General features: G+C 42.2%; 1 protein-coding gene across 2 annotated transcripts in view; it reads left to right on the top strand.

Moving 5' to 3' along the window:
• LOC136856738 (modular serine protease) overlaps positions 1 to 19,511 on the top strand; it is a 298,657-nt gene that overhangs the window by 95,095 nt on the left and 184,051 nt on the right. For both annotated transcript variants that reach the window (XM_067134817.2, XM_067134818.2), the window contains exon 2: positions 3,664 to 3,751. In XM_067134817.2, coding sequence (XP_066990918.2) covers positions 3,664 to 3,751 — 88 coding nt within the window. The remainder of the gene's footprint in view (positions 1 to 3,663; positions 3,752 to 19,511) is intronic.

Here is a 19,511-nt window from a genome sequence, read left to right as displayed (position 1 = left end):
GTTAGCAGAGGTAGAACCGGAGGTAAAACACGGTGTGCTATTTGATGAGTTACAATTCCTAGCCAAGTGTGTGAATGACCCGCATTTGAAACATCCTTGAGAAGACGGCTATTTGCTTGACGTCGCACCGATGATGGCGACGATGGGATGGGAAAGGGAGTGGTCAAGTACCATAAAGGTTGGGGATGTGGAAGCCTATGTCTCGAATGCTCTAATATTGTCGAGCCATGTCTAAAAGCTCCTGAATCTCATTGGTGGATATTTGGACTGTAGCCGGTTCCTGTTGGGGTTTGGTAAGGCTTAGTGAATTGGCACATCCGGGTTTCCTACGATCTTCTTGTATTCTCGAATCAAAGCACCTTTTCTGCGCAGATGATGTTGCTGAGAACTGGAAGCCAATAGGTGGGAGTCGCTCTGATTAGGCTTGACGTGGCACTCATCCAGGAAACTCATACATCCATTGAAGAACAACTCCGGGAAAGAGATAGACAAAATTGAATGAGACATCTTGAGTTGGCGTTACCATGGTTACCCCGCTGGCCAATCCTTGATCATTTTCCAAAAGCAGGTAGGTTTCATTCCAAGTATTGTTTCTCGCAGTGATGGGGGTGGGGGTAAAATGAGTTGTGTCCGGTCTTTCTACGACAACTTCGCTATGTTGCCCATTTTATTGATTTTGTTTTTGTTTTGTGCCCTATTACAGCATTGTATTCAAGTTTGAATTTGACAACATAATTACGTCTACGACTCGTCCGAGTGCCTCATGTCTTTTCGTACAAATTTTAGTACTGATCAATGAAGGCGTGTCGATTTGTATAGCGGACAAACTTATTTTTTATTTTTATATTTAACTTACAGATGAAAAACTCTAACCATTGCTAGGTGCGTCTTATAAGCACAACAGCATGGCACTTCTTCAAACACATACATTTTAGAACTAAAAATAGCTCATAATCCTCCGTGGTTAATAGAAACATATTATCGGTGGCATTAAAGATAAAAATAGGTGGCCCTAACTTCCCTGAAATTGCTTGAAGAGAGACCTTACCCTGTGCAGCTGACTGAACACTTGGCGGAATCGATCAGAATAACACACTGTTATTATGTTTCCATTGCGCAACCCGACGGCAGTTTGCAGCAAACTATAAGCAGCGGCTGGTAAACCCAAGGTAAATCAGCCCATACATGGGCTCATGAGAGTTGAACACCATCACCCGCATCCACTCGCAAACAGAAACAAACCCAAGACACCCGGCGTAAGCCACACTCACCCCACCTCCCCGCTCCACCCCTCACGATTATTTACTTTAATTGTCTTAAACCAAATCACCCTGCTGCCAAATACGAAGGAGCCACCCGCTGCAACAGGTGGAGTGGGCCTCACCGCCATCCAGTTTGTACGGTACCTAGGGACCAAGCAGGGTGTGCACACCGCCACGGAAACCATGCGGCCTCATGCCCTCGTTGTCCATACTTAGAAAAGGACAATTAGAGCAAAACAGCTCCAGTACAACAAAACACACACGCACACAAACCTCACCTCCCTCCTCAGCCTTCAAGTTAACTTCCCATCCCCCGTCACGCCCACCGACAGAAGTTCTCACTCTTCCCAAGATACCAATAGCCTATTATAGCTCTTCCTCCACAACATTCTCTCGAAGCACTGGCAGTAAGGGAATAAGCCGAGATGGTGCCTTCGACAGATGCTGGAACACTAAGCTGCAAGTTTTGCAAATAAACAGTAAACCTAACTTCAGTTTACACTAGACTTCAAATTTATACAACCTGTTAACACAAATTCGGAGTTAAGCAACATCGGGCGTGCCCATCACGGTTGGCACCACGTCTGACCATTAATCCTAGGTAATATCCCTGTTGTAATTACTAGGCGACATTGGGCGTGGCTGTACCTGGATGGATGACCAGTAAGGAATGCCATTTACCTTTGGATTATTCCGTGCCAGCCATATATCTGAGCCGCTGTGCCATCTACAAAAGTGCAGTCAAAATATCAATTATACCAAGTAATTCCATTTTTCACGATCAAATTTACCAAATCTACTTAAATCTCACCTGACTTTTAACAGTCGCAACAAGCAAACCTTACTGCTCCTCTCTTTTCCTTTTACTTTACTCTTCCAGGTCTTCCTCTCTCATTCGCTAACAATAAAAAATCTTCAACCTTTAATCACATAACTCAATTAACCATAATAAATTAGATATATTCATTCACTGCCTTACAGGACTGGCAGAGGAGCGCAATTACGCACCGGTACCAGCGTGTACCAATCCCTCCCCCCCGCCATGTAGACCTAATGGAATTTAGTCGACTTTAACCCGTTCCTAAGATCGTACTAATAATTTCAGCATTGAAGACAAAACACGTCATTGCTGATATATATATCAGAATCAATAACAAAAACATCAACTGCTAATAATTACAACAACAAATGCACAACATATACAAATTTGCAGTTACAGCATATCTTATATCCATTAATCCGCCACAACGAAGTTATATTAATGTACTGCACAGAATAGAATACTACCCACATTGGTATTTGTATTAGATAACTCCGATTGTTAACGGTACACTTCAAAAATAAACCTAGGAAAATTGCAGGTAAACTAGCCATGATTAATAGACAAAAGTGAACTAACAACAATTATTCGCAAAACAAACACGTAAAGCAATACAACCAACAGTACCACTCTGAATGATATCGCAAAAACGACGGAGATCAAGCCAAGCCATGTGGCGATAGCATCCTTAAAATATGTCATCGTTGGGATCGTTGCCATGGAAACAGACCATTTTCGAGCAGCGTTAGTCAAGTTTTTCTCGCTGTTAACGCTAAACTTCAGACTCCAACTCTCGTGGGCCCTAGTATAGTGTTGCCATATGACAAACACACAGAGTAGCCATTTGCTTGCATTCCTGAATATGCAGCCCTGAATATGGTTTTCTGCGGTTTCCCATTTTGTTGTTGTTGCTGTTGTCGTATTTTTGCAAGTTGCTATACGTCGCACCGACACGATGGTACAGGAAAGAGCTAGGAGTGTGAAGGAAGCGTCCGTGACCTTAAGTAAGGTACAGCCCCAGCATTTGCTTGGTGTGAAAATGGGAAACCACAGAAAACCATTTTCAGGGCTGCCGACAGTGGGGTTCGAGCCCACTATCTCCCGAATACTGGATACTGGCCGCACTTAAGCGACTGCAGCTATCGAGTTCGGTGTTGTTGTTGTTTAATGTTTCGCTAACACATCGAAGGTTTTCAGCGACGAAGGGATGGGACCGGGCTAGGACGTGGAGGGTAGCGGCCATGGCCTTAATATACATTTTCTTGGTGTGAAAACAGAAAATCACGGAAAACCATCTTCAGGGTTGCAGGCAGTGGAATTCGAACCGACTATCTTCCGAATACAAGCTCACAGCTGCGCGACGCTAACCGCATGGGCAAGTCGGTTGGTGTTTCCCATTTTCACACCAGGCCGCTACTTTCCCAATCCTAGCAATTTTCCATCCTTGCTACGTTCTTAAGCCCCTTGTAATATAAACTTCTTATGACAATATGAATTATTTTATTATTAACTGTTTCTATAATTCTTGCCACAGGCTTGTACAGGAAATGGCGACTATGATTGTGTACTTTTATGTTGCAGTTCAATGGCTGCCCACCAGTTACTCTGCCTCCCTGCTCGACAATCAGAAAAACAGTTCTGTACATCGCTCAAAGAGGCAGTCTTGTAGGTAAGTGTTAACTGCTTACAACTAATAGCTCATCATGTATCTCGTTCATTACTTTGGTAATTGTGAAGATACTTCTTAATGTCAGAACAGCCGGCCTGAGTGGCTCAACGGTACAACCGCTGGTTTTTAAGAACCCATGTCGGCGGGTTCGATCCCGGCCCATTTCGGTGGTATTTGAAGATGCCAAATACGCCAGTCTCGTGTCGGTAGATTTACTGGCACAGAAAGAAACTCCAGTGGAACAACATTCCGGCACTCGGCGTGTCCAAATGTCAAAGAAGTAGCCATTGGAACGTGAAACCAATAACATTAGTATTAAAATCAGAATATACATTTTGGGGAGCATTTCGTTCAGAAGGTCTGACTAAACCAGACTACATACCAACCCTGCATTAGTAACACTATTACACTACATTAATCACAAAAAAAGAAATCACCAAGCGAGTTGGCCGTGCTGTTAGGGGCGCGCAGCTGTGATCTTGCATTCGAGAGATTATGACGGTTATGGTCGCTTCCTTCCAACTCTTAGCCCTTTCCTATCCCATCGTCGCCATAAGGGTCCCTCATATAAACCCAGACTCTGCGTTACGGCATCTGCAGTATGGGAGGCGCACACGCATAGTTCTTGACCTTGCAAGCAGCCTGCACGTGTTCGACCTGGCAAGCATCAGTCGCCAATCTCGATCTCAGCTGTTAACATGGTGAGACAGTTACCATTGCATCACTGTATTTTCGTATGTAAAATTTCTGATTTCATCTTGCTGGTCGTGTGAACAGTCATACTCATAACTCTCACTGTTGGTGTACAGAAAATCCTAATGGTGTTTATGAAGTCCCTCATTATGATATGAAGATTGGTGTTTGGTGTGCTGTTAGTGCAAAGACGAATAATTGGGCCTAGTTTGTTTTTTCGAGACGACAGCAAATGCTGGCCTACCAAAATGACATTTTGACGCCGTTCTTCCAACATTTAACGGAAGAAGAAAAATCGCGTGGGTGGTTTCAACAAGATTCAGCCCTTGATCGTACAGTAGAAAATTCGCTTCTTACAATATCGGAAGTGTTTGCAGTGTGATCAGTGCTGATCTATTTTCCCCTCGTTCTCCAGATCTAACAGTGTGTGACTTTTACTTGTGGGGTATACTGAAATAAGAAATTTATCGAACAAATCCTCACACATTGGAAGAACTGAAAGAAAAAATTACGAATGAAATCAGAAACATTACAGTGGTATAACTTACTCGTGTTAGCCAGAATGTGGTTACCAGATACAGTGCCTGTATAACCCAGGAAGGACGACACTTCCAGCATCTTTTATAAGGTAAGATTTCATATCAAATTGTATACACGCTTAAAGCAGAGCGACAGCGCGCGACATAAGTTCGGCTGAGAGAGCTGCCGTAGCGCAGAGTATAAACTCCATGCATTCGGTCTGAATTTATATGAGACACACTGTATCTGTGTCGGTACGACGTAAAGCAACTTGTAAACAAAAATAAAATCACAAAATGTGAAATGTTTTCACAAAATGTGACATGTTTTCCTTTGTTGTGATCATATGCATGCACACACCTATTCACGTGAAGGATGGAAACTTATATGGAGAAATGCCCTCTGATATCACGATCCTCGCAGTTACACACAGAGAAGTTTCATCTACGTATAAGGAAGATACTATTTCCTCCCTTAACGGTCTTTATTAAGTAGTTCCACTTGCAGTTTACTATGTTCTACGCTCTATGATAGTTCCTTTCTTGATTAAGAAACATTTCTACTTGAATATTTCATACTGTGTAATCTGTAATCTTCCAGCAATGGCGACTTGTGAAGTTTGTTGATGTGGATTCACATATTAAATATGAAAAATGCATAACTGTATAATATAACATTTTCCCCACGGATATGAAGTAAACATAAAATCAAACCAATAAGGATAAAGCACTCACTCACCTAAGCAAAAAATGTAGAAATCGATGATGTAGCTGCTGAATGTTAGTAGCAAAAACAGATTTGAAGCTTGAATTCTCTAAAAGACGATTTACCTGACAAATCTTCGGAAGTGCAGTTGGTCTTCCCCAAAGCCTTGATTTCAAATATTGTTTCCCGCTAATGGAGGACTTGAAAAGTTAGTTCATGGCAGAAACCTAACACAGTTTTCTACCATTATAAATCACGCGTTTTAGGCTCTTACTGTAGCAAACATACGTGAAACATATTCGCAGTAACACCGGTTTTCGCGAGTAAACAGAAATCTCTACCACATGAAAGTAACCCTAAAACTATTAGTGAGAACAGTTTCTTTTTTTTTTAGAAATACAATGAACAGTTCTCTCCCATCCTCTTTTAAGATGTGTTTTCATATATCTTTGACACCGGGCGAGTTGGGCGTGCGGTTAGGGGCGCGCAGCTGTGAACTCGCATCCGGGGTATAGTGGGTTCGAATCCCACTGTCGGCAGCCCTGAAGATGGTTTTCCGTGGTTTCCCATTTTCACTCCAGGTAAATGCTGGGGCTGTACCTTAATTAAGGCCACGGCCGCTTCCTTCCCATTCCTAGGCCTTTCCTGTCCCATTGTCGCCATAAGACCTATCTGTGTCGGTGCGACGTAAAGCAAATAGAAAAATATATATCTGTGACAAGTCAATACCGCATCCGATCAGTTCCGTAAAATTTCATCAGTGTCAATGATGAATAATAATATAGTTTCTTTGAACATGACAGGCGCATTCATACGTGTCGGGCGCAGTGCCGTATTTTTGTGCCAGTATTAGTGAAGTATCCATCCCTTGGCATTGTGTATCGTCGCCAGAAATATTTTTCCTGTTTCATGAACGTGTTGTGTAGGCATGGAATTTGTGCGTGCTCGTGAAGGAAAATGAATGACGAATAACTTATCTGTTTCGTTATTTGCCTGTTTTTACTATGTTATAATTGGCTTTACGTCGCACCGACACAGATAATTAGGCCTTACGACGACAGTAGGACAGGAAAGGGATAAGAGTGAGAAGGAAGCGATCGTGGCCTTAATTAAGGTACAGCCGCAGAATTTGCCTGGTGTGAAAATGGGAAACCACGGAAAACCAGCTTCAGGGCTGCTGACAGTGGAGTTCGAACCCACTACCTCCCGAGTGCAAGCTCACAAATGCGCGCTGCTAACCACACGGCCAACTCGCTCGAGTTTTAATGATTTATCGTAGCCAAAATTCATGAACAGCAGTTTCAACTCTAAAATTAGGAATACGGTAGGAAAGCAGATAAGCAATACAGGAGTTATATTATTTTCATTTTTGACATATTAAGTGATTTGACGAAACTGAATTTACAATACATTATTCAGACAATCTGAAATATTAAAAAGAAATCGTCTCATCATCGATTCGTTCGCTGTACAGGATAACGAATTCTACATCACATGCACTATTCTCCCGTGCCTAATGAGCCCATATCCATTTTGTAGTTGATGCTGTTCCTTTTCATCCAGAATGAGAACGTGTTCAATCAAATGTATAAAAAAAACTTTGTACATTCAAGATTACAAATGAAGTTAAATCAAAATACAAAAATACAAAAAGGAAACGCTATACGTTCTAAATAAAATAAAATTGAATTTCATTTAAGGTGAGAGGCTATTCTAATTATGGGCTATCAAAATAACAATTGAAGTGAAATTTAAATGAAAACCAAAATGTAACTGTGATGGATTGTGATGCCTTATGCCCTTTAGCTTCAGATGTCCGTAAACGCCATCTCGAAAATCATGACGTTCAGTTACTATTAGAACAATAATGACAGATGCGCATAGCTGTTACTGAGACGTCACGGATGCCACAGAAACTGAACTGACACGTCAGGAATACGTGTAAATAGACCTGTTAGCGTTATCAAAACAGAGACCAATCCTGCTTTGGTTGTGTTGGTAGAGAAGGAAAGTAGTAGGAGCGATAAGTTTGTGGGGCGATCTCTGCATTCATTTTAAATGACGTTTCCCTTAACCCTTCCAGTATTTATTCCCCAACTAGGGCTATTTTAGGAACTTCTGAGTGTTCACTCTCCAGAATCACAGAATAGGAATCATATGTTTCCTATTCTGTGCCAGAATGAAGCGCCCTAATAGGTTAGATAGAGCTCCCTTGTGCTCTAGGCGAAGAAAATTAAATAACTACCAGTATCATCCGTGATTTTAGGGTCGCTCGATGCAGAGAGGGTCTCGGTCCATAAGTGGCCATGGCTGGTCCGTGGTCCAACAGCTCTGCACTGACTGGTCAACCGAGCAGAGGAGGGTTGGCTGCGGCTCTATTGGGGCCCTACGCTTCTGCATTCGGGAGACGAAACAGGGCTGGATCTCATGGCTGGCCCCAACCATCGGCTGTCCTGAGAATGGATTCCCGTGGTTTTCCATTCTCCTACACTAAGGCGAATGCCGGAACAGTTCCTAGCATAGGCCACAGCCTAGTGTAAGGGGTTCAGTGAACCATTGCACCTCCTTCGTGATAAATCTGTTTTCATTTATTGAAAATGTCATTGTAGAACTCCATTGTGCAATTTGTTGGAACTGAAGTAAATTAGGCTACCTGTTCACTCTTTTCACTATACTATTTATTCACAGGAATAGGGACTCTTAAAAAATAATGAAAATAACACATAGGCCTAGCCTACATTTTTCACAGGTCTGTCCTTCCGCGAGTCCAAAAAATACCTTACTTATTTTGTCTCCTGTTGTCGAATCCATTTCCGAACATGGCCTTCATACAACTAAATTAATGAGCAATTAACAACGGGCTATAAATAAGTCATTGACAGGTGCAATAAAGAAATATAACATAGGTGAAATAGAAATATTTCAAAATATTGTAACCTAATCTCGTAATGAAATGTAACATACCGGTACTCCTACCGTTTGATTTTACATATTCAAATCAAAACCAAGAAATAGATTTAAAAGGATCACCTAGTAAATAACCCGAAATAAATCACAATACACAATTCTTTCACAGGATAAATGTTCACTTTCTTCCCAGATCTCGTGCAGACCACTCAATCAGGGACTCTGTTCCAGCTGACCGAGTTTCATCTTTGGATAGATAAGTTAGTTCCACGTAGAACATACTTCCAAGGAGTAGATATGCTGTACAGGTCGGACTACCTCATACGTGTACTTTGTAGTCTTTCCCTTGGAATACTTCTATAACTTTCCCAACTGGCCGTTCCATCTTTTATTTATTATCGCTTCCAATCATCACAACCTCTCCTTTTGTATCCGGTTGTCGAATAAATTTCCTAGCATGGACTTCATACAGCTTACTTAATCAACTCACTTTGGGTAGCTATAGCTCATTCCACGTTAAGAAAACAGTATTGCTCTCATGTACCTACAAGCAGTGAACACCATCCCCCCTCTGAGTCACCCATAAGTCCTTGTGATTAAGGGATATTATACTGTGCTTTGTAATGCATTATGAAAGATAGATAAAAAGTATGCCCGTGAGTTATTAAACTAACTATATAACATTTTCTTTTTCATAAATACATTCGTAGGGAGGAAGCACAAAGGCGGGAACAGCTATCGCTTCGTTGCCTTCCTTCATTTTCCTACTTCTGTGTTGGTCAGGTACAAGCCTCATGTAGTCCCTCACTCTGTGAACCGCCGGCAGCTCACTTCTGTAGTGAAGTCATTTGCAGTATTTATTTGTTGCGTGTGTGTTTTTTGGCTTTAAACCAGTGCGTAATTGTCTTATGTTGGGCGAGTTATGCGATAAGCCTACGTGTTTGATTTCTTTCTTTAACATTAAAACTGTGATCGTTTGTAGAGTCATCTACAGTATTTATTTCTTGCGTCTGTTTTCTAACCTTTATATCCGTGCATACTTGTGTTGAGCGTTATGTGAGTATTCTACGTGTGTGATTTTTTCTTGTAACATTAATAATGTGATTTATTTGCGTTATGGCTGAGAACGACAGCACAGTAGTACCCCGCGTTGCCTGGGGGAATTTATTAAATGCAATTAAATGCATCCCTCACCCCTCGAACACATAAAAATTACTCGTCTATTTTCTCCCCCATTTCGCCTTACACTTCAATGCTGATGGTTTGTATGTGCTTTAATTTACCCCTGATTCTCTACAAACCAAAAATAGCCCCTGTAAACTCCCCGTCCCTTTAATTCATAAAAATAATTTGCAGCTTAGTTTCTTCCACCTTTATGCCTTTTGCTTTACGTCGCACCGACACAGATAGGTTTAATGGCGACGATGGGATAGGAAAGTCCTAGAAATGGGGAGTGGCCGTGGCCTTAATTCAAGTACAGCCCCAGCATTTTTCGGGTGTGTAAATGGGTAACTACGGAAAACCACCTTCAGGGCTGCTGACAGTGGGGTTCGAACCCACTATCTCTCGGATGCAAGCTCACAGCTGCGCGCCCCTAACCGCACGGCCAACTCACCCGATCTTCCGCTTTTTATCTTGAATTTAAATACAGAAATTCACAAATTTATGTGCCGCCATTTTCTCGTGATGGTGTTGAGCAGAACCGTTCGATATGGCAACTCTGTTATCATAAGAGCAATACTGTTTTCTTACTGTGGAATAACCTTTAGTTCCACATAGAACACGCTTCCAAGGGGTAGATATTCTGTACAGATCGGACTACTTCATACCCTTCACCTCCTTACTTCTTTCTGCAAACTGCCTCAAGTACTCCAGACGGAATCTCCATCTCACCTCTTCCTTCAGATGATGTTGATACCTGAATCTCTTACAAATATTTTCTTCATCAATGGAATCAAGGTCAGGTACTTCACCCTCTGAAAGTCTTCTGTGAAATGGCCGGTCGTATGTGTCATGGCATAGGGTATGGTGCTGGGTTAGACGAGGATGAGGAAGTGATGGTCTGTGGCTAGGACACAGGCAACCAGTTAGCTACGCCGCGCATGTTCCAAGCCCTAGACCACAGGTAGGGCAAAGTGTGCCCCATTGGAACGATAACAACATGCGATGGCAGGTAAGTATGTAGCTGCGCGAAATCCCCTCCTTCGACGCAATTCACAACAAAACACAAAGCTTATTCACTGCCTCGTGATGTATTCCAGCGACGAGTATGTGGATATGTTACTTACAGTATATATGGAGAAGCTAGACAGAATGCATACCAGGTACAGGGCCTGTATCAAGAACGTTATCCGGATAGACGACAACCGACAGGAGTGTGGAAGGATAACTGCGGGATACTGCGTCCCTGGGAAGGACACGGCTTATTCGAATTCATCCCATGACGTCTCCTCACTATGAAGAGGTTGTATTTGACGCTATCCGTCATAACCCTCGTTCTAGCACACGGGCAATTGCACAGGAGACGACCACCAGCCGGGCGTCTGTTATGCGAATATTGCATACCTACCAGTTTCACACATACCATCTACACTTCACCAAGAGCTCCATGGTCATGATTTCGAAGCCCGCATGGATTTCTGTCAGTGGACCTTACAGCATGCGGACACTGATCCTGCCTTTCTAGCGACCATTTTATTTACGGACAAAGCGCGATTCCACAACAATGGGACCGTTAATTACCATAATGTGCTTTACTGGAGTGTGGATAAACACCCGTGCAGTAGCGGTTCGTGACATTTTACTCTGGCAGGGCTGTGGCGCCATCTCTTCCCCTCCCCAATCGGTCCAGTATTCATTGACCAGCACCACGATACATTTAGATGAATGATAATAATAATCCGATGATTCTGGCTGAATAGATATCTGCTTGCACTACAGCATTAATTAACTACACTACAATGGCATGTATGCCCACACATTAACAGGCTAACAGCTAATGTAATCCCGACTACTATGGCACTGCACTGTTTTACAGATCACAATCACGAGTGATAATAACGATATTCATGAAAACAAATAAACAGGCATCCTTTGCCGTCCGACTGTTTGCAACACTTCAAGCAGCCACGGAGGTTTATTGCCTCTTGAAAATTGTGGACTAGCTAGGTGGACGAAAGCAAATCAGTGAAGTCTCACCTCGGGACGTGCCTCATCCCACTGCAGGTGGATCAGCTTGTATCCCAGCGTCAATCCGCTTCCTCCGGCATTCTTTACATCTCTCTTGGGACTTGCGTCAACAACCATGTACCCATTCATGCCATATTTTCCTGCCAGTACTACTGCTACTACAAGCACCAAAACTACCTCCATTGCCACCTTCGGACAATTCGCCGCAGACACCGCCACCGTTGCTTTTCACACAGCACTGATGTCCAGCATTGCAGCTACGAATTATGAAGCCCGCTCTGTACCTGTGACATCAGATCATCATCCCTACACCTCCCGAGCACCATCTACGAGGAGGGTCACTCGACCAGCCCACAGAGAGGAACGAGCACCACGTCACCTGGCAGTGGATTCAGCACCAGTGCCAGCACCGCATTTGGCCACAACAGACGGAACATCTCCTCCCATGGATACCAGAGTACAGCCCTCTCTACCATCTACCACTACTTTCACCCCCACCACCACCACCACCACCAGCAGCTCCCAGCTCGCATATTCCTCCTTTCCGGCACTAGACGACCCATTACCCACCTTCGTTTTCTCCAGCCAACCCCCTCTGGAACACATGCATTTCTCCTCTCCAATCCTTCCCCAGGACTTCAGTCACCCCAAGCCATTTTCTCCATGCTTCTCAACTACAACTTGCGCCGAGAAGACATCGCCGATATCCGGATGACATCAAAAGGAATAATCATCAACATCAACGGAGACACTGCAGCTAATCAACTCGCCAACCAAATCGGAGCAACTCCCTTCGGATCAAACGCCTCTCTCCAACCCCTTCTACCACCACCCATGCAACCACCACTTCTACCACCCCGCTATCATCAGCTAAGCTGTGTCATCCGAGGTGTGGATCCTTCACTCGCAGAAGAAACGATTGTCGCCGAGCTCAACGCGGAGGGAATACCAGCTCTGAGGGCCTTCCGCATCAGGAATGTGGCGGGGCCAACATTCATGGTGCGTATCATCCTACTAACATCTGCTGACGTGGAGAGACTACTTGCCAGTGGTGTCTCAATCCATCGTCATCATCACAAAGTCGAACCGTCCCGCGCTCCACCTCCACAGTCTCTCAGATGTGAAAAATGCCTCCGTATTAATCAACACACAACTGCACAGTGCAAAGCAAATCATCCCATCTGCGGGCATTGCACCCAACATAACTTCACCACCAAGTGCCCCAACACCCTTCAAACACCCCGGTGTCACACCTGCGGTGGCGACCATGCAGTTTATTGTTGCCGATGTACAGGCCGTCCCGCACCTCTCCCAAACCATCCTGAATTAATAGCCCCAGTTCGCACTATTCTAACCGGCACCACCCTCTAGGTCCCCGGTACGACCAAGGGATGATGGGTTAATAACCTTACCCACCAGAGTGAGAGGAGAAGAGAGAGGGAAAAGGAGCGAGAGAGAGAGAGAAAGAGAGAGAGATAGATAGGTATAAAGAGAGAGGTAGAGACCCCGGTGAGAAGGTTGCTAGCGTGTCCGCCCCGAAATAGGAGTTTAAGCGAACACGAGGGAGAACGATGGGCACAAGAAAAACGACAACAAAGGTCCGAGCACAATAAAATAACAAGAAACCATAGAAAATTACCAAAGGATGAAGTTACCACACTTACCGGAAGCAGCGGAGGAGGACGACTTAAGGCCGTGGAAGCTAATACTCAAGAAAATCGGTGACAGTGCTCCACCGAACGTGGCGAATGAAAACCAACACTTAAATGGAATTAAAGAACTTCAATTGAAAGGTAAATTGGAGGTAACAAATCAAATCTTTAAGCTGATAAAACCTATGTTTATTTTAAGAAGTAAAACCATAACTTAATCAGTAAATAAATCCAACGTAAAGTTGAAAAGGGGGAAAAGTAAATAACAATTAATAAAATGAATCAGAAAATACCAGGTATAGTTTGAAAAAATTAATTCATTAGTAATCAACAATTAAGGAAAATAGATATTCTTTAACAGATATTAAATTATAATTATTGTGAAAACAACAAAAGAAAAGAAAAGGATGACCTCCGTACCCTAACGTGATTTGAAAACAACAGAAAACAAGTTGACCTCCTTACATAAATACTACCTTGAATAAGGTTAAAATAAAATGTGATCGATCACGGATAATTAATTAATTAAAAATACCATACTCAGTTAACAAGGTTTTCAGTTAAATTGATTTTCAACGCGGCCGCTTCTCATGATTACCATAATTAAATCGTTCAATTTCCACCGAGGACAGTTTCCAAGACATGTAGAAATTTTACGTAGAAATACACAACCACCCGGGCCAAGAAAAGGTAACACAACATTAAAGGGTGGCCAAAATTAATTAATTAACTTTTAAAACAGTAAACGATACACTCAACTCAGAAATATATAATTCAAGATCCACACAGGCTCCATGCGCCAGACTACATCAAAATCCCGACAACAATACCCACACAAAACCGTTGCCAAGGTAACAACCAAACAAAAGCAACGCCTCCAAAAAACAAGGAGGAAAACCGGCAAGAGAAATTAATTCACAGAAAACCCCGGGGGGGGGGGGAAGGAAACATACCCAACGAAGGGGAAAACAAATCACAGGAAGGCAAACAGAAACCCCAAAGAAAGTTAAGCCCACTATCTTGGAGACTGTACCTTGGTTCACAAGGAAAGTTACAATTTAAGGTGCCAAAAAAACTCATTTTAATTTTAAATTAAAAATCCCAATTCAGTTCACTGTGGACCTTCCACATTAATGTGATTAGTTGCCGAAACTGTATTTCAGACTTTCATAACCGCACACGCCAATAAGTACCAATTTAACGACGAAGTTTAAATCATTATTATTATTATTATTATCATCATATTTCCTGAAATCGTCGAAAATACCAAAATCCTCTTCTGGACGACGCTTAAGATGTTTCAAACACTGGTACATACCTTTGGTGGTGAAGAAATTGTGAGAAATCCAAACCTGGCCATTGTTGAAAAAGAATGCAGTCACGCGGCCAGCAAACAAGACCTTGTTAGCAAGAATCCAGGAGAAATATAGTTGCAAAAATATAATCCGAGGAAATGGTAGGTCTTCAACTAGTTCTACGGGCGAATATCCCCGTTAATGAAATGATTACGGCGGTTTAAAGATGATCCACCACTGCATGGCGTAGCACACAATCACACTCACGTTCATGATGGCTGCCCCAAGCGAACTGGCTCTCGCGTCAGAAGCGAGGTGGAGGCAAGTCTCTTGGTAGCAGGCAGGCGCATGCGCAATTACGCGCAACCACACGAAGCCAGGACAATGGCGAGCAGCATACATGAGCTTAAAAAGGTATATTGGCGAAAAGCCGATTGACCCAGATTTTCCATGGCACAAGACCAGTCCAAAAAGGTTATAAATGGAGGCTCACACTACTTAATATTGTCTCACTATCGACCCACCAACCACGCCAACTCGTTCACCATTTCCCCATCCTGCAGTTGAAGATCTGATCAGATTTGTAACAATTTCATTGCTCAATATCCACCCATACAATAGATCGCTAGTTCTCAACCATCTCCAGGCTGCAGCAAATCAGACGCTCAATTTACACTTCCTCACAACACATTCCGGTTTAAATACCCATTTCAACTTTACACCTTTTAGAAACACTAGTATAACACTTTTCATGGTATTTTCAGCCTCAGACGCATATCCAGTAACATCTTATATTTCCATGTTACGTTGCCATGCACTAAGGACAACCACATCAAGCATAATAGAGGGGTGTAAGTGCACTAAGAACCACGCAATTGCCTAGCCTATATATGTATTCATAACCTAATATTTGTCATGTATATCAGGCGTAGGATTGTATTTTTTTAAACGTTACTCCTGAAACAATATACTGATATCTACTTCTATATATTTAATTATTTACCTTGTCTAACAATATTTTAATCAATTATGAAATTAAATAAAACTTAGCCTAATAGACATAAATTCCCCTTCCATCTCCTTCATTTCTCACACCCTTTACCCAACTCCCCCTTCCCGCACATCTCCCCAACCCGCCCGCATCTCTTGGCCAGAGCGAGGGCGTAACCCTCTAGGTGGCGCGCCCCACCCCTTCAGGGTGGGGAATGGAAACGAGAATAGTAGTACCGAGCTCGATAGCTGCAGTCGCTGAAGTGCCGCCAGTATACAGTATTCGGGAGATAGTAGGTTCGAACCCCACTGTCGGCAGCCTTGAAGATGGTTTTCCGTGGTTTCCTATTTTCACACCAGGCAAATGCTGGGGCTGTACCTTAAGGCCACGGCCTCTTCCTTCCCACTCCTAGCCCCTCCCTGTCCCATCGTCGCCATAAGACTTATCTGTGCCGGTGCGACGTAAAGCAACTAGTTCTTTCTCCCGAGAATAGTAGTAGTAACAAATAAACATTGCACTCCCGAATTTCTCTTTCCGTGCTCAAATTTGAAAGCATGAAAACTTATTTAACAATTTGATCATCCTACAAATAGTGCCGTCACGTTATGGTTACATTGTGAATCTTTATTGTAGGTTCTTTATAGAACTGAATTGTTTAAATAGTCAGTATAATGGAATTCATTGTTTTGTAAAATGTTATAGAATTAATATCTAACCATAATCAATGTAAAGCGTGGGGGGGGGGGAGAGGGAGAAAGCCTAGGTACAATGAAAATTGGTTGGCGATGTTGCTGAGGGCTCCGCTGTCCAGCGCTTACACCGCCTGCACTCTTCCTTCCCCTGAAAAGCTCATATTGTCCTTCCAGACTCCTCCCACATCCCACACACTCCCTAACTCTAGGGACCTACTGAGGGCTCGGCCGGACAGACCGTACACCCGCCTGCACTCTTTCTTCCCATTGAGCCGTATCCTGCCGGCCCATAATAATAATTAGAGTATTATTTGACCCAATATATAAAATTTATTCATAAACGTTACAGTCTAACATGTTAAAGCATCGTATCCCAAGATAGTTGATACCGGATGTTGAGCAAGACAGTGAGTCGCTGGACATTGCTTCATATTTCCGTATGACCGTGAGAAAGGATGGCGTAACCAAGCGCTGGCAAGGATCGACACGTGTAGTAGATGCTGACTAAGCAATATATTTCAGCCAATGGGAAATTAAGGACTTGGGAAACATGGAGGCTACACCGCGCCAAATCTTAATTCCAGAATGATCAACGTGCTCAGTTGCTAAAGTCAGTTTCTGTAGGTAATCGGTTTTCCACAGTTTCAGAAGTCAGATATATTTGGAATAGTAATATAAAAATTGGTGGAAGCGATTTGCTAGTGTTTGAGCTGTGTTTTGTAAATATATCACAATAAATATTGTGTCATCATATACGACGAATTTTCTGATTGGTGGTTGGTTCAGACACCCGGGAACCCCATTATTGATATGGCGTCACCAAAGCCTCCTCAGTAACCTTAGCTCTGGAGAGCGTCACTCTGTGTTAAATGCTTGGATAGTGCGGAAGCAAAAACTCTGAATTGGTGATCGTGATTCCAGTAACAGTATCTGGTTCTAAATGATATTTTAAATTGTGCAATTGGAAGATTTTACTGTTCGTGAGTAAATGGAATAGTATATTTTGGCAGAGTCTACTTTCAATATATAAAGACGGTGCTTAGTGACCGATGTGTAGCAAGTGTAGTGGAGACGTGCTATTGTTTCATTACTTCGAAACGGGCGCGATTCGCGGGGAACTTCCGTAGCGAACCGTGTGCTGCTTTTAAAACTGTATTCTCACCCTTTACGTGAAGTGTATATTATAAATGGATCAGTGTGTTTAGCTGATCTTTTAAAGAGAAAGGGTATTTCGGCTCGTAGCATTGAGCAGCGAAGATATTGTCAACCAAAGTCTTCTGTGTTCCAGTGAATATTTCCAGCAAGATGATGGCTACAACCGTAGAAGAAGGAAGTGTATTCCCACATGCTAATACTGTGATTGACATGGAGTAGATCACTAAATTAGCAGGGAGTAAGCTGCTATCCTGGTATCTCGAGAGTCGTCCTGTAAATACAGTAAGGCGCATGTGTTATTTATGGCATGATATGTAAGTTATGTTAAGGTACTAGGGCAGTGTAGATAGGACTTTTAATTTCATGAAAAGTAAGCCTGACGGCATGTATTTGTTTGATTTTGTGATTATGATAGTTTCGGATACGAGAGTAATGCATGTTTATTTTATTTTAATTTTGCTTTATGATTAGATTATTGGGAAAATGAGGGATTGATAGGATTAGTTGTTGTTTATTTACGCATGTTACTTAATATAGGGTATTCCGAGTTTTCCTTATATTTATATGTTAGAAGGGCTAGATTGACAGGTTCATCATTATACAACGTTCAATACGTATTAGTTCATTTTATTTCGGTTATTCAGAGAGACAGGTATAGATTTCTGCATGACGCATGATTTTACGGAAGCTGACTGAAGGAGCTGCAGAACGTCGTTGTTAAAATAAGATCTTTGAGTTAAGTTGGATTCTGTTTTACCTGATGGTCTGTAAAGGACACGAACTGAGTCTCATAATGTGGAAGGCCAATGGGATTTATGAGAAATAATGAGATTAAAAATTGCATGCCGAATTACAATGTATTGATGCAGGATGATTGTATGCCTGACAAGAGAAAGAATATTGTGCAGATGTGTGTGCCTGCTAAGTGTCTTCTGAGTGTATATTGTAATCAGAATGGACAGTATTAATTCCAGACTATTGAGTCTGATGATATTCAATGGTAAAAGCATGCTAAGAAGGTATGAATATACGTAAGTTTCCGTGTAGCCGGCGAAAGGCGTTATCTCGTCGCAAGCTGATTTCTGGCCTGTGTTTATCTGTAGGCGTGAAGGAGACGAGACTTCCCTGTGACAGCCGCGGGAGACAAAATCAAAACTTTAGCATTGTGTTGAGTTCAACATTTCTTTTCAGCTCGTAATCTACCCGGAAGTACATGACGGATGACCGCGCAGTTGAGCGCTCAAATGCAGCAGAAGGAGGCAATGTTGCCCATTCCTTTCTTCATGATATCAAGGGTTATTTATATGTCTTTCCCTTACAGGACGATGTTTTTACATTGTTATTTGTGGTTTTATACTTGTCTCGTTGTTTTAAAAGAACAGCCCGAGTGCTGAAGTATTGATGGTTTATCTAGTTCTGTCTAGATCTTTTGCAGTGAACCGGGTTTCACATTAGAATCTGTGTAGTATTTAAAACTTTACTCGATATCCGATGTATATAGATGTGTTCAGTTTGATTATTTGGATTGTTGTAAATATAGTGTAGGATATGCCCCTAGTATTTTGCATAACTTACATAGCGTCCATTGCGTCTTAATTATTTTCCTTTTCGTCGTAACTTTTCTTTATTATGTAATTTTTATTTAACAGTTGTGTTTCGGCGACTCTCGGATTTAACGGAAACCGTATCGTTGTGATGCGATAGTGTGTAACTCCATACGGAAATACCACATGTCAGTGTTTGCGTACACTTGTTGCCATACAATATAAACATTGGACTATAAGATGCAGCTCAGTTCTTTGTTGGACTTAATTTTTGATGTCAAAATTTGTCTTATCATTCAAGTAACGTTTTGATTTCCATTTATTTTCTACATTTTTGAGTTCATTTTGACATTAATTTTTTCTTGATTTAATTGTTTTCTCGTAATATGATCGGGGATATTTATCAATAAATCCATCT

Source organism: Anabrus simplex, chromosome 1 (assembly GCF_040414725.1).
Source record: "Anabrus simplex isolate iqAnaSimp1 chromosome 1, ASM4041472v1, whole genome shotgun sequence".
In the NCBI taxonomy this organism is placed as follows: Eukaryota; Metazoa; Arthropoda; class Insecta; order Orthoptera; family Tettigoniidae; genus Anabrus; species Anabrus simplex.
The sequence above is the reverse complement of the archived record's forward strand: the minus strand, read 5'-3'. Positions and strand labels throughout refer to the sequence as shown.